We start from the raw sequence: 15,508 nt of genomic DNA, 5'->3' as shown, positions 1-15,508 counted from the left end.
TGCAAAAACGAAGCATTATTTTGTCTACAGAGGTTTCTATACTAAAGGAGACAATGGATTTATCTATTGAAGAAAGGAAGGGACTTGACGCAAGTTATGTTCCTGAATAACAAAAGCCTCTGTGGAGAACAAGAAGTTTCTGAATTAGAAGGTTTCTGCAGCAGAACAGGAAAAAGCAACCTGAGGAATAAGAGCTGGACCAAATTTGAAGCCGGAGTATTTGGAACATCCAGACTTTAAAAGGACCAAGAAATAGAATTTAAGTTAGACTCTTAAACATAGAGGTCTGGATGGAAGAACAATGACTTTTTCTGAGAGTTTTTTCGAGATTGGACTTTCTGAAATTAAAAGCTATCAAAAGACGGCAAAGTGGAGTTGAGATATAGACGTGGATACACCAGGCTGGCAGTAGACAATGGATGAACTTTGGGGATTGGAACCGGGGAATGGGGGGGGGGGGGAGATTTGGAATCCAAAGGCTGTAAAATTATATATTATTTCTTTCTTTTCTTTTTTCATGTTTGTTGTTTGAAAATAGGGGAATTCGTGGAAGGGAAATGGGGTCGATCTTAGGGAATTATATAAAATATAAGGAGAAATGGTTCATTAAGATAAATAAGATAAATTAATTTGGAATAAATGGGTTACTTAAAATTACAAATAAGGTTTTAAAATTTGGGGTAAGAATCTGTGGAATCAATTTAAGGGAAATGGAATACAAGAGGGGGAGGGGGGGAAGTCCGGGAAAGATGCCACTGAAACCAAGTGTAAATCATATTTGTTTTTTCTTTCGTTCTTGCTATCTTTCCTTTTTATTCTGGAAAATTTTTAATAAATATTATTAAAAAAAAAAAATATGAAGGACCAGGTGGTCTTTGTGGAAGCTGTCCAGAGTGGCTGGGGAAACCCAGCCAGATGGGCGGGGTACAAATAATAAATAAATAAATAAATAAATAAATTATTATTAGTATTATTATTTCTCCACCCAGCTTCGCCTCTGGCTCCACCTACCACGTGGCCCTTGGAAGGCTGCTTAGAACAGAATGTGGCCCTCAAGCAGGAAAAGGTTCCGTGTCCCTGGCTGAGGGCCTCGGAAGCCAATGGTGGTTGGCTTCTAACTGCAGAAGTGGTTCTCTGTCATGGACTGACTGGATGCAGAGGCAGAGGTTGAAACCCCCAACAGATGAAAGCTCAGAGCCCAGGATGTGGTGGTGGGACGACGGTGAGAGGTCAGAGGGAGAAGAGGGAGCAGCCTGGGAGGAGGAGATGCTGGAAGATGGAAGAGGCAACGGGCTTTAGTGAGCAGGGAAAAGCTGTGGCAGAGAGCAGTCCAGAATCAGCGGCAGAAGTGGAGGCTGGAGGGGGTGGGGGCAGGGGAGAAGCCAAGATCAGGGAATCTTCCCCTGATCTTCCTCCTCCCTGATCTCCCAGAACACGCAGAAAAATGAAAAGAGCAGAGCAGAGGTGGGTTGCCTGCAGACATAGTCTCTGATTGCTTGGGGAGAGGAGAAGGATTTATGCAGCTGTGGGAAGGTGGGGAATTTCAGTTCTTGCAACTGCCTCATTGGGGGCAAGACCTACTGGGTTTCACTGCTGGGATCACTAGGCTTGCACTGTTTTGGTGTAGTCGAATAAAGAGTTAATTTCCCCACCACTGCCCTTCCTCAGACCCATTCGCTTGCATTTTCTTTCTCTGGGCCTGCTCTACAGGGAGAGTGCCAGATGGAGGAAGCGGAGGTTGGTGGGGCAGATCAGCCCCCACTGACAGCAGTGGGGCCTGGGCTTTAGCAGGAGCCTGACAAGGACTACCCCTGGAGCCAGCTCTGAGGATAAAGCGAGAAGAAAGTGACTCGCTAAAGTTGCCTGAACTCCCACGCTACAGACAAAAACAGCCGCTCCATGGCTCAAAGGAAGGGGACTTAATCTTGTGCGGCTACAGCCACACCAAAGTGCCCCAAACTGAGCTGCCTCAGTAGCACCTGTTTTCCTTTTCATATGAGACAACCCAAGTTTCTAGGTCTCATTGTGGGAGAAAGACCATATAACACCAGAGAGACCTACATTGGCTTTCTGAGCACAATTCAAAGTGTTGGTGCTGACCTTTCAAGCCCTAAATTGCCTCAGCCCAGTATACCTGAAGAAGCGTCTCCACCCCCATCATTCAGCCCGGACACTGAGATCCAGCTCCAAGGGCCTTCTGGCAGTTGCCTCACTGCGAGAAGCAAAGTTACAGGGAACCAGGCAGAGGGCCTTCTCAGTGTTGGCACCCACCCTGTGGAACGCCCTACCATCAGTTGTCAAGGAAATAAACAGCTAAGTGGTACTTCCGGGTGCGAACGAGATCCGTTCCAGAGGTCCAGCTGCATCCCGAGGAATTCACAATCAGAGGACCACTTCTGCGCATACGCATGCGGATGAAACCTGGAAAAATGCTTCCAGGTTTGCTGCGTTCGCACCCCTAAGTTTATGTATCCAGAGGGATATGAAAGCGGAGATACAACTGTATCTGACTTTTAGAAGACATCTGAAGATAGCCCTGTTTAGGAAAGTTTTTTATGTTTGATGTTTTATTCTGTTTTTAATCTGTTGGGAGCCACCAAGAGTGGCTGGGGAAACGGAGCCAGATGGGCGAGGTATAAATAATAAATTTATTATTATTATTATTATTATTATTATTATTATTATTACTACTATTACTATTATTATTATTAAGACCAGTAGCAGCAGGTAGCAGGATGGTTCAGTGAGTAAAGAGGTTACATACATTCTGCATAATGCCCCCCACCGGACTGCTCTGTGGCTTTGTTTTGAGTCTGCCCAAAGGCCGGGAGGCTCTGGGTTCTAAAAACCCACTGGGCAGGGCAAAGGTGCACTTGGTTGCTGCCAGACCCACTGACCACACCCACGACGCTAAGACATTTGTGAAAGCAAGTGGGATACAAGAATCCACAGAAATAAACTGAGCCGCATCTGCCCGTCGCCACTCTGCTTTCGCTTAAACCTCCTAAGAACTTTCTTGGCCGGACTACAAAGCCACCACGTAGCTCTTCTTACAGATGAGATACAATGCAGCTGAAACAAAACCCTTTCACCATCACACCTGCCAAAGACGGGGGGGGGGGGCGGGCGGGAAGGGAGACCCACTAAACCACCCAATGAGAAAGCAAAAAATGAGTTTCCATATGCTCACTTCCCGGAATGGATTTAAGGGGCCTGCTTAAAAGCACTGGGTGATCAATGTGCCTCCCCAAATAGAATCTGCTGATTAAGGACCACATTTTCCTTTGGAAAGCAACACGTCTATGTGCCGAAATGTTTCTCTGTGTGTGTGTGTGTGTGTGTGTGTGTGTGTGAGAGAGAGAGAGAGAGAGAGAGAGAGAGAGAGAGAGAGAGAGAGAGATTTGGTGGAGGGCAAGAGAAAGGGTCCTGGTGTCCTTGTTTTTCAATTTGATCCTTTTACATGGGTTTGTAAGTTTTGTGGTCTTTTATGCATTGTGACTTTCCATTATTTCCATTGATTATAGTTTAGTAATTCTTTATTGTAATTCCTAAGTGTAAACAATTATTATTTGCTGACATTTAATTTTATGCTTTGCTATTACCATAAAGAAGGCTGATCGCCGAAGAATGGATGCTTTTGAATTATGGTGCTGGAGGAGACTCTTGAGAGTCCCATGGACTGCAAGAAGATCAAACCTCTCCATTCTTAAGGAAATCAGCCCTGAGTGCTCACTGGAAGGACAGATCCTGAAGCTGAGACTCCAATACTTTGGCTACCACCTGAGAAGAGAAGACTCCCTGGAAAAGACGGGTGTTGGGAAAGAAGGGGACGACAGAGGACGAGATGGTTGGATGTGTTCTCGAAGCTACCAGCATGAGTTTGACCAAACTGCGGGAGGCAGTGGAAGACAGGAGTGCCTGGCGTGCTCTGGTCCATGGAGTCATGAAGAGGCAGACACAACGACTAAACAACAACAATTACATTCTAACGGATTACTGACTGTTGCTTTATTCAATATGTTGTTAGTTTTAAAGTAATGTTTTTATTGTGACTTTTTTTGTATGGGGTCAGATTGTTATTAGGCGTGTGATTTGTCTATTTTGTTGTTTCTTCAGTTTGTAAACCGCCTTGTGTATGGTGTAATATAGAAAGGTAGAACACAAATAAAAAGTGGAAACGGAAAAGGTGAAAGGAAAGGGTGGGGGGCTTCCAGACCGAGGGCCATTTATGGGCCCTTTGCACCTCTCCACTGGCCCTCGGGACTCTCCCCAGACCACACCCCCTCCTCCAGCCTCACCCCTTGCACAACCTCCTTGCATGTTTTTGCCTGGCAGAAATGTGTTCTCGGACTCTGATAACGCCTCTTGCTTGGCTGCATGGAGGGCAGAGAGCAGTTATAGAAATGAGCCTCCTGTCCAAAGGTAAAATGCTAATTCGTTGATCCACCCACTTTTTCCTCTGGTCCTGCCCACCAACAGTATGCGGTCCTTGGAAGGATGGTCAGATGAAAAGCTGTGCCCTTCTCTGACCCACAGCCAGCCTCTCTGGGAAGCCAAAGTGACTTTTCAAGAAGCCTGCAGCTGGCAAAAGAGCTCAAGGCAGGTTCCTGAGAATGGTCCTTTCCATGCCGCTTTGAAGGCCAATACAGTGGTACCTCAGGTTACATACGCTTCAGGTTACAGACTCTGCTAACCCAGAAATAGTGCTTCAGGTTAAGAACTTTGCTTCGGGACGAGAACAGAAATCGTGCTCCGGCGGCGCGGCAGCAGCAGGAGGCCCCATTAGCTAAAGTGGTGCTTCAGGTTAAGAACAGTTACAGGTTAAGTACGGGCCTCCGGAACAAATTAAGTACTTAACCCAAGGTACCACTGTAAACGTATCTCAGCCTGGCCTACCCCGCAGGCTTGTTGGCAGGATAAAACTAGGGGTGGCGGAAACCTACACAGAAGAAGGGAGATGGATAGGGGATAAATAAATGCACGGCATTTTATCACAAGCCTAACCCTGCAGTCATCTGAAAAGTCAAGGAGGCAGATGAGGAAGGCCTCTCTGAAGGAGTGTAAAAGAGGCAAAATACATCAGTGCTTTGGTACAAGAGAGTCCAGCTGAACATCAGGAAGAACTTTCTGATAGCAAGAGCTGTTTGGGAAGTGGAACAGTCTCCCTCAGAAGGTTGTGCTCTCTCCTTCCTGGGAGGTTTTTAAGATTGTGTGGCCATCTGTCTAAGAGAAAAAGACAACGGAGACTTTGAAAAAGACTGGGAACCATTCCTATTATATTTGCAGAAACAAAGAAAGACAATAGACTTGATGGCAGGATTGAAATAAACATCCACATTATTAGCACCAGAAAATGTTTGGAAGCTAGTGAAATAAGATGATGTATTTAATGTTATTTTTATGTTTTTAAGGTTTGATGTTATGTTATTAATAACTTTTTCTGTTGAGAGATAGCAAAGCAGGTGAAAATAGAAACTAAACCAGAAACGCAAGTTGCGAGAATTGTTGGAGGGGAGGGAGGGAGGAATATATAGTAAATGCTAAGGATTTGAGATGTATGTAATGAACGAAAATGAATATTATTTTTTTTAAAAAAGATTGTATGGCCATCTGTCATCACTGCTTTAGCTGAGAGTCTTGCATTGCAGGGGGGGCTGGACTAGATGAGCCTTGGGGTCCCTTCCAACTCTACAATTCTATGATTCTACAGGAATAGGAACGGAGAGGCAGTGTGGTGCAGTGGTTAAGGTTTCAGACTAGGAGGGCAGCGGCGGGGGAGGGCGGGAAAGAGGCCACAGTTCGCACATCTCCATTCCGCCATGAAGCTCGCTGGGTGACCCTGGGCCAGCCACTTGCAGCCTCGCCTACCTCGCAGGGTTATTAGTGAGGATTAAGAAGAACCTTTCCTGCCAACCTAGCAGTTCGAAAGCACACCAGTGCAAGTAGATAAATAGGTACCGCTCCGGCGGGAAGGTAAATGGCATTTCTGGGTGCTGCTCTGGTTTGCCAGAAGCGGCTCAGTCATGCTGGCCACATGACCCGGAAGCTGTACGCCGGCTCCCTCGGCCAAACAAGATGAGCGCCGCAACCCCAGAGTCGGCCACGATTGGACCTAATGGTCAGGGGTCCCTTTACCTTTACCTAAGAAGAACCTTATATGCCTTTGGAGGAGGGGGCAACACGATTCCATAAAACCTGGTGGCCGTCTTGTGGCGGCTCCTCGGCCTAAAGTTTTCCACACGGGTCCTTATTATCCAAGGCAACAAGGCGTTTCAAAATCCCCATAAGAGACGCCCGGTCCACACAGGAAGAGCTCTGCTGGACCAAGCCCAAGGCCGATTCAGCCCAGCATCCCGGGGCCAACCCCGACACCTCTGGAAAGCCCACAAGCGGGACGGGGGAGGCAACTGCCCCTTCTCCCTGCTCGTAAGCCCTGGAGTCCGGCGCTCCCAAGGCGTACCTTGGAAATGAGTTCGTCGTGGTTTGCCAGGTGGGCTCGGCAGTGGATGCAGCTGTAGGTTCTGTGGCACGAAGGCAGGTAAGCTTGGAAGGTCTTGGACCGGGTCATCTTCACCATTGGAGCCACGGAGCGCTGGGTGAACTCGGGGGTGGCCCAGGAGGCGCTCCCACAAGACGGGTCGCAGGGGAAACACTGGAACACGCAGGTGAAGGCCGTGGCTTGGCAGGGGGCAGGTGTGGGGCAGGCTCCACACGCTGGCGACGGCTTCGGGGGAAGAGAACCTGGCGCAGGGGCCGGTCGACGACCCGCTCGGACCTGCGGAGGGCGGAAGAAGGAAAAACAAGGAAGTGAAACGAAGGGTTTAAACAGATAAAAAGCTGCACAGGCAGACACCTGAAATTTCCCAGGTTCCAGTTCTGAAGGAGCAACCCTGATAGTTTTCCAAGCAGAAAGTTGAATTTGCATGCAGACACCTCTGAAAGTTCCCGTTCTAAATGAGAAACACCAGGTTTTCCAATAAGAAAATTGAATTTAAGCCTGGGCTTACACACACATGCACACACACACAAATGCACGCACACATGCAGAAACATCTATAATAGCTCAAGTTCCAGTTGTGAATGACGAACCTGTGTTTGCAGATGCACACACACCTAAAACCTCTCAAGTCTGTTTCTTGCATGAGCAGCCCCAATCATTTTGCAATGGGGAAACAAATAAATTAAAAACCTGTCCCGGTTCACACATCAACACACACCTGGAATCTGTCAACTCCTAGTCCCCAATTATTTGCCAAGAAGAAAATGCAATTTGAAATATGCCGGGTTTTTCCCTCAGCTCCTAGAAACGGCTTTCCTTACAGCACAACCTTAGGTGGGTTTACTCAGAAGTTAGTCCGGGCAAAGCCAATGAAAAATTTAGCAAGCATGCCGAAGTCTCCAACACCAGATCTCTCGAAAGGTGTCTTTGGTAGAGTTGTGAACACTAGAAATTTCCTTTTTTTAAAAAAAAGGAGATAAAAAATAGGGGTGGAGAAAAGAGCTTCTCCAGAAACACAGTTGTGCTTTCACAACACAGAATACAAAACAGGTTCGGCCTGTTTGCTTCCTGACCAGTTTTCAAGTTTCTAGCCCTCTGTCTCTTTATTTTTAAATCAACAAAATGACGCCTCCAGGGGTGCATTTGTGGGGCTAAAACTGCCAGTTTTTACAGTGCAATCTTATCTATATGTTGACTCAGAAATATAAGCTCCATTAAGCTCAGTGGGACTTAAATCCCAGGAAAGTGTCTTAGCACCTAAGTATTTCAAATATGAGGAAGGGCTGCCTACAGCTCAATGGAGAGAGCACTTGCTCTGCATGCAGAAGGTCGCAGGGTTTAATCTCTGGCAGCTCCAGGTAGGGCTGGGAGGCACGCCTGCCTGGAACCTTGCAGAGAGGCTGCCAGTCAGTGCAGACAATACTGGGCTAAATGGACCAAAGGTCTGATTCAGTATAAGGCTGGTTCCTATGTTCTCAATAGAGACCCAGGTCACTTCCCAGACAGGCCTATATTCTTTAACCCAGGGCAGGCAGGCGGGGGGAGAAACTGTAGCTTTCCAGATGTTGGTGAACTCCCACCAGCCCCAGGCAGCATGGTCAGGGTTGATGGGAATCCAACAACATCTGGGGCAGAATTTCTCAACGTTTTTAGCTCCCCTTTTAGCTAAAAATCCTACGCTTCCCCTTCAAACATGGCTCGCCTGATTATTCTGTTTGCAACAAAATTTTGGGACTTTCACATTTTTTAACTTAGGCTGCTGGTGTTTTTTGAAAATACTCACCCGCCCCTCCCCATATCTCCATAAGCACCCCCCTGGGAGAGGTATACCCTCCTAGTTGAGAAACAATGATTGGCCCTCCCCCAGTTCAAGATATATTCGTCATCATGTCCAGGCATCCCCAAACTCAGCCCTCCAGATGTTCTGGGACTACAATTCCCATCATCCCTGACCACTGGTCCTGTTAGCAAGGGGTGATGGGAGTTGTAGTCTGGAGGGCCGAGTTTGGGGAAGCCTGATCATGTGTCTAGTCCTTTTACTTATAGAGATGGTCAATGGATGGGGTAATTGTCAAGGAACTACTTTTACTTATTGAATAAACTGCCATGTATTTGTGGGGCTAGAACTCCCACCAGAGTTGCCTGGAGCTGATGGGAATTGTAGTTCCAAACATCTAGAAGGTGCCAGGCTGGTCAATATGGGTTTATGGTTTACAACCCTATACTGACAGCAATTAGGGGTGGTAGGAGTTGAAAAAATATTGAACGAAATAGGTCCTTTGCATGTTTACTCAGATGTAGGAAGTTAATCCTACTGTGTTCTACGGGACCTACTTAGCAAGTGTCTGCTGTTATTGGGCTACTATTTTTATTGACTTAAACGGTGCTTATCGTTAGGCAAGGCAGATTCTTTAATATATATATATACAGGTACTTTTTTTAAAAAAACAAGCTTCAAGCAGCAAGATGCACCATTTTCATATAAATATAGATAGATATATAGTTTTGGGCATATGCTGATTTGATGCAGGTTTCAAATATATTAAAAACTCAGGCAATCAATCAACTGAGGACCAAATGACACAGAATATTTTTCATACACAGAAACTGGCTGTTTTTATTCTGAAGAGGAGATAAAAAGCAGCAGCCCCCATTTGGTCAGGAATGTTCCCCTATCGAGATTGGGGTCCACACACCAGGTCCATGCTGAAAATCATCTCTCTCCAGCAGCTGAAGATAAAAGTTTTCAGAAAAGAGCATCTTTGGGAGCCAAAAAGCACATGGATAGCATTGTCGCTGGAAAATCCCTGATCTGCATTATGGCCCCAGCTGTTCTTCCTCCAATTTAGAAGTGGCCAGTTTAAACAATCCTTCCGCATATTAAGCATATTTGACGTAACACAGCCTTTCTGCTAAAACCATAGGGTATTCATTCTTTTTGATGTAAACACACTTCCCCCATCCATTGTATTACCTAGGGGCTTTTTAAATTAAAAAAAAAAAAATCACTTTATTATCTGGTTAACTTGGAGGGGAAACTCCCCAGCAGACAAAATGAAAGGGGGAAAGCAGAAAAAGTTTTCTCTAAGCTGGCTGAAATAACTTGCCAAAAGCAGAAGAATTGATCTCCCAAAAGGTGACCTCCAATATTTCTGTCCTGCTGAAAATCATCTCCCTAACAAAAAGACCCCAAACCACAAATCTCAACACAACAACGGCGTGCCCCCAGCTCAGCAGAGGCAGCACTGCTGATCACTAAGGGGGATTTGAGAGATACCACAGTGGATGGAGACACTAGGAGAGCAGAAGAGATCCCAATCGATCCAGCTGCCTGGCTCACTAGACAGAAGGGAAGTTTCAACCATAGACTTCGTCCCCCACAGAAACCCCCGGGGTGTTTAGAGGATGTAAAGCAGAAAGACCCCCAAACTGTGCGCTAGGGTACCAAACCCTCCAAGTGTCCCTATTTTCCAGGGATGTCCCTGATTTAGAAAAGCCATCCCAGTTTCTGATTTGAACCCAGAATGTCCCACTTTTCCTTAGGATGTCCATATTTTCATTGGAGGAATGTTGGAGGGTATGGAGTTACAGCGGTACCTCGGTTCAGTACTTAATTCATTCCGGAGGTCTGTACTTAACCTGAAACTGTTATTAACCTGAAGCACCACTTTAGCTAATGAGGCCTCCTGCTGCTGCCGCACCGCCAGAGCACGATTTCTGTTCTCATCCTGAAGCAATGTTCTTAACCTGAAGCACTATTTCTGGGTTAGCGGAGTCTGTAACCTGAAGCGTATGTAACCCGAGGCACTACTGTATCTGACCCCTGAGCCTTCTGAAGGCAACCCTGTATAGGGAAGTTTTTTTAAAAAAAATGTTTAATGTTTTATTATGTTTTCATATATGTTGGAAGCTGCCCAGAGTGGCTGGGGCAACCCGATAAGATTTGTGTGGTATAAAGAGTAAAATGTGGAATGGGACATCGCTATTTTCATCAGAGAAATGTTGGAGGGTATGGGGTACCATTGCCGCACAGGATGAGAAGGCCCCAGGCCCAATATACACCATACATGAAAAGTGGGGTCATACCAAGGAATTCTGGGAACTGTAGAGTGGCGAGGAGGCCCCTATTCCCTTCACAGAGCTACAATTCCCAGAGTTCCCTGGGAAGGTGGAGTATTAAATGAAATAGCTCACAGCTACTATAAGGCCAGGGACGCGTGTGGCGCTGTGGGTTAATCCCCAGAGCCTAGGACTTGCTGATAAGAAAGTCGGTGGTTTGAATCCCCGCAACGGCGTGAGCTCCCGTTGCTCGGTCCTTGCTCCTGCCCACCTAGCAGTTTGAAAGCACATCAAAGTGCAAGTAGATAAATAGGCGGGAAGGTAAACGGTGTTTCCGTGCGCAGCTCTGGTTTGCCAGAAGTGGCTTAGTCATGCTGGCCAAATGACCCAGAAGCTGTACGCCGGCTCCCTCGGCCAGTAAAGCGAGATGAGCGCCACAACCCCAGAGTCGGTCACGACTGGACCTAATGGTCAGGGGTCCCTTTACCTTTACCATAAGGCCAGTGTTGTGGGGGGGGGGTGTACTAGATGACCATTGGAGTCCCTGCCAACTTTGCGATTCTAACGACAGACACTCCAAAATGTCCCTAGCTGACGGTTTTCTCCCCAGCCAGCCACCGCGGATCCCTGTTCCGCTCTGCCCCAGGAGGGCAATGACAGGCACAAACGCCTCACTTGTCTCGTAAACTGCTGAGCAAGGGCCCTCTGCCATCACCATCACAGTAAACTCAGCGCTTTTAAGCCTAAAAAAGAGAGAGAGAAAGGGAATGCAACACTTTGCAGAACTGCCAACTGAGCAGATCGGCTTTTCAGCAGGGGGGGGGGGGGAAAGGGAGGGAAGCCCTCAAGATGCTGAGCTTGCCTGCCGCTTGCCAAACCTCTCGGATTCCGGATTACGGAAGGTGAGGCAGGCTTGGAACGCAGGTGGGCTACCAGCCACAATGGCTGAATTCAGCCTCCACTCAGAAGTGGAGGGAGCGTTTTTGTGGCGCTCAGGTCCTGCTTTCTGGGGCTCTCATTGGGGCATCTTGGTCTATTTGTTTACTAGTGGGGACTTCCCGGCACCACCAAGGAAACCCAAAAACATTGTGGTTTTTTATATGGATAGTGCCTTTGTGAGTTTTAGGGCACAACCAACCCTGGGCTCCTGCCTGACCCAGCCCCAAATCCATTTGTGCCTGTGTGCTAATGTCCAATTAAGGGTCACTGGTCCGCCATCTTGATTCAACATGGCGTCTGGTTTCCAAACACAGATGAAGACTGCTTCCTCCACCTCGGGGACCCTCGTGACACATTGAGCGATGCTATCTTCGGAGGCCTCCAAATCAGCAAGGGGTTCTAATGAAACCAACCCTTAATCCAGAATCGTGAGGACTGGGAGATTGTTGTGTTTCAGTGGAAGAGCCTCAGCTTTGCCCCAGCTGCTGCCAGTCAGTGTAGGCCAGGGGTCAGCAAACTTTTTCCGCAGGGGGCCGGTCCACTCTCCCTCAGACCTTGTGGGGGGCCGGACTAGATTTTGAAAAGAAAATATGAACGAATTCCTATGCTCCACAAATAACACAGAGATGCATTTTAAATAAAAGCACACATTCTACTCGTGTAAAAACATGCTGATTCCTGGACCGTCCGCGGGCCAGATTTAGAAGGCAATTGGGCCGAATCCGGCCCCCGGGCCTTAGTTTGCCTACCCATGGTGTAGGCAATACTGTACTGAGCTTGATGGGCCAAGAGCCCGACTCAGAATTAAGGTAGCTTTCAGAGAAAACGGGCTGCCAACCTGCAGATCCTAATTCAACTTCCAGCTGTGTAAAGAGCCGGTTTGACTATGCCCACACGTAGCCATTGTTGGTCGCATAAAATATATAAATAAAACCAGTTGCAGCCTCCCACGGCCCCTTCTTTTATGCTTCGACCAGCTTCTGGCTGGATGGAAAAGGCCTTTTTGAGCTATTTAAAGCCCAGAGCCTTCTGTTTCCATTCCTGATGGGAAGGCTGCTGGAGTATTTCAAGATTAGGGAGTGTTTGACTTCCACTCCCTGCTCCTTAAATAGGGGCTTCCCTCAAATCAACGCCCCCTCCAGCGGTTTAAAGCTGCGCCCTCTCTTTGTTGGGAATGAGGTGTGTTTTTTAGCGAGCCTTTGCCTGGGTGGCAAGGTCTGCTCTGCTCCACATGCCCTTTCCCTCTGTTATGTACTGAGTTGAATAGGATCCAAACTGCAGCAGTCTGATTGGTTCTAGAACAATAGGATCCAAAATGCAGCAGTCTGATTGGTCATAGAACAATAGGATTCAGAATGCAGCAGTCTGATTGGTCCTAGAACAATGCAGCAGTATGATTGGTTGGCAGGAACCACCCAATCATGCTCCAGATAGAAGTGAATCCACAACCTGATTGGCTTACAGTAGAATTCCGGAATTAGCCAATCATGTGCAGCCTATTGTGTAAATAATGTATATAAAGCAGATACTTTGAGGGGACTTTCATTCATTCCTCCTCCCCACTATGAGCTGAATAAAGAGCATGAAATCACTTTGCGACTCTGAGTATATTTCACCCTCTCATTCTCTCTCTCTCACACACACACAAAAAGGCTTCCCCTGCCACTCTCGGCCAATCAACTGGCTATTATGGGCAGAAGAGCTAGCCAGTATGAGATCAGTTGGCAAACCCTACTGAGCTGTAGATAAGTGTAAACTTGCTGACAAGTGTGAATGATTGCGACCAGCTGGAATGTGTCCTTGAACTCTGATAAGTGTCTCTTGCTTGTCTAGATGAGAGAGGCTCCTGTGAGTGCGTGTGTAGCCTCCTGTCAAAAAGTGAAAATCTGGACACAACAAAGTTGTTGGAGTTACACTTCCGACATGAGCTGTGATACGCCTGGATTTCCCTGGACGTTCAGCGATTCCCGCTTGGACGCTGTTTATGGTGACAGAATCCCAGCTATGTTTGGGAAATTCTGGTCATATGGTAACCCTACCTACTGTATGAAAAAGCCACAAAATTCACAAACAGAAAGGAGCATGGCCCTTGAACTGAAAACACTTCTCCACCTTACCTTATCCTGTAAGAATCTGCCAATCTAAGGCCAGATCATTTGCTCATTGAGCCCAGTATTGTCTGCTCTGACTGGCAGCATCCCTTGCCAGCTACCTCGGGTCCTTTCTAACTGGGGATGAAATCTGAGCCAAAGCATATGTTCTATTCACTGAGCAATGGTCTCTTCCCCATATATACACAACTCTTTTCCAAGTATGGAGCAGCTATGCCTTCTTGTTGGACATTCTGCACTCTGTATATGCTATGGGGAAAATTCCTCTCTTACTACTGCTTGATGTGTATTTTAAACGTCTAGACGGCACTCACCTCACAAGGTCTGGCATAGGTGCCAACCCCCTGGGGCCCTGGGTGTCTGAGCACCCACAAAATTCCCCATGAAAGGGCTGGGCACCCACAAATTTCTGTGCCAGGGCCATGCACACTGCGTGGTACCCAAGGCCTCAGGACACCCAGGGCCAAGCTCAAAGGAGGACACAGGGAGGTCAAAGGAGGGCGGGTGGGCAGGCAGAGAGCAGTCTCTGACTTGCAGGCCAATCGAGGCCCGCAAGATGTTGTTTCAAAACCCATATCCACCTTCCACTCAGCTGGCATCGCTCTGTTGGGGGCAACATCAGCTAATGGATGCAGGTTCAGGGTTGGATCCTATGCTACCTGCAGAACAGATGCACGCAGCATGCTGCTGTCTGAAAGCTGCTTTCCACCCAGCCCTGGACTGCTCTTCAAAACTCCCAGAGGTTTAAAAAACAGCGCTGGACCTTTTGCAAAAGGGCTTTCAAACCGGTCCATGCTGCTCTTTGACGTCCTGACGGTCGGGGCTACAAAGCACAGCCGCATCTGATGTCACAGCGAGGGCAGGTGGGCAGGGATGGACCTGAGCTCTTGGGCAGAAAAGTTCCCTGCCCCTGCTCTAGGCTTGCTAAAGCAAAATTTAAAAATCCCAGTCCTTAAAAGAAAAAATTAACATCCCACAAACCTCTTCCACCGAACTTCCTCCCTTCCTCAATGCAGAATTCATTTTGCCAGCCCCTCTCTTGAAGAAATGAGACACTTTTCACACATTTGTGCAGCAAGGGACCCCAGTGAGAAACTGGCAGAATCGTGACTCACGCCAGTGTCGCACATCACTCTGCTGTGCCTTTTTATGGTGAGACAGAAGCTGTATCCTACTTTCCCATTAAAAATATATATATTCCACAAACACAGGAGGCTGCCTTATGCTGAGTCACCCCATCCATCCATCAAGCTCAGTATCGTTGACACTGACCAACAGCATCAGTCCAGATTTTCAGGAGGTGGGTATTTCACAGCCCTACCCGGAGATGCCATTTGACATTGGACCTTGGACCTTCTAGATGCAAAGCAGATGTTCTACACCCACCCACCCAAGCTAGGGCTTTGGAAAGGAGAGGATGTTGCAGGTTAGGAAGCATTACATTATTTGGGGTTGCAGGGACACATCAACTTTATTTTTCTATTTCAGCATGGTCGGACAGCCATGCGCCAAATAAGCGACTGAACTTCGACTTCATTCATGGCCACGGAATAGATCAGAGATCCTTTAAACTGGAAATCCAGAACTGAAGTGATGCTGATAAGAACTCCACCTTTCTCTTTTTGAAAGCTGGAGACATATACAGTGGTACCTCGGGTTACATACGCTTCAGGTTACAGACTCCGCTAACCCAGAAATAGTACCTCGGGTTAAGAACTGTGCTTCAGGATGAGAACAGAAATTGTGCTCCGCGGCGCGACGGCAGCTGGAGGCCCCATTAGCTAAAGTGGTGCTTCAGGTTAAGAACAGACCTCCAGAACGAATTAAGTTCTTAACCCGAGGTACCACTGTACTTGGGAAATTTCTTCAGCTCTAGGGCCGCACCCAGTGATGGGCAACC

The 15,508-nt window shown here is 47.4% G+C and overlaps 1 protein-coding gene across 2 annotated transcripts in view; it reads right to left on the bottom strand.

Annotated features, from left to right (window-relative positions):
- Positions 1–15,508, bottom strand: part of YPEL2 (yippee like 2) — a 59,416-nt gene that overhangs the window by 19,106 nt on the left and 24,802 nt on the right. Inside the window, exons 1-2 of one of the 2 annotated variants that reach the window (XM_079955940.1) lie at positions 11,911–11,932; positions 6,461–6,775 (exon numbers count right to left, since the gene is read on the bottom strand). In XM_079955940.1, the coding sequence (XP_079812066.1) occupies positions 6,461–6,577 (117 nt within the window). In that variant the 5' untranslated portion in view covers positions 6,578–6,775; positions 11,911–11,932. Of the gene's footprint in view, positions 1–6,460; positions 6,776–11,910; positions 11,933–15,508 lie in introns of those variants that run through there. The other variant, XM_079955939.1, reaches the window with a different exon arrangement.

This window comes from Podarcis cretensis (assembly GCF_951804945.1).
Source record: "Podarcis cretensis genome assembly, chromosome: 15".
Classification (NCBI taxonomy): domain Eukaryota; kingdom Metazoa; phylum Chordata; class Lepidosauria; order Squamata; family Lacertidae; genus Podarcis; species Podarcis cretensis.
The sequence above is the reverse complement of the archived record's forward strand: the minus strand, read 5'-3'. Positions and strand labels throughout refer to the sequence as shown.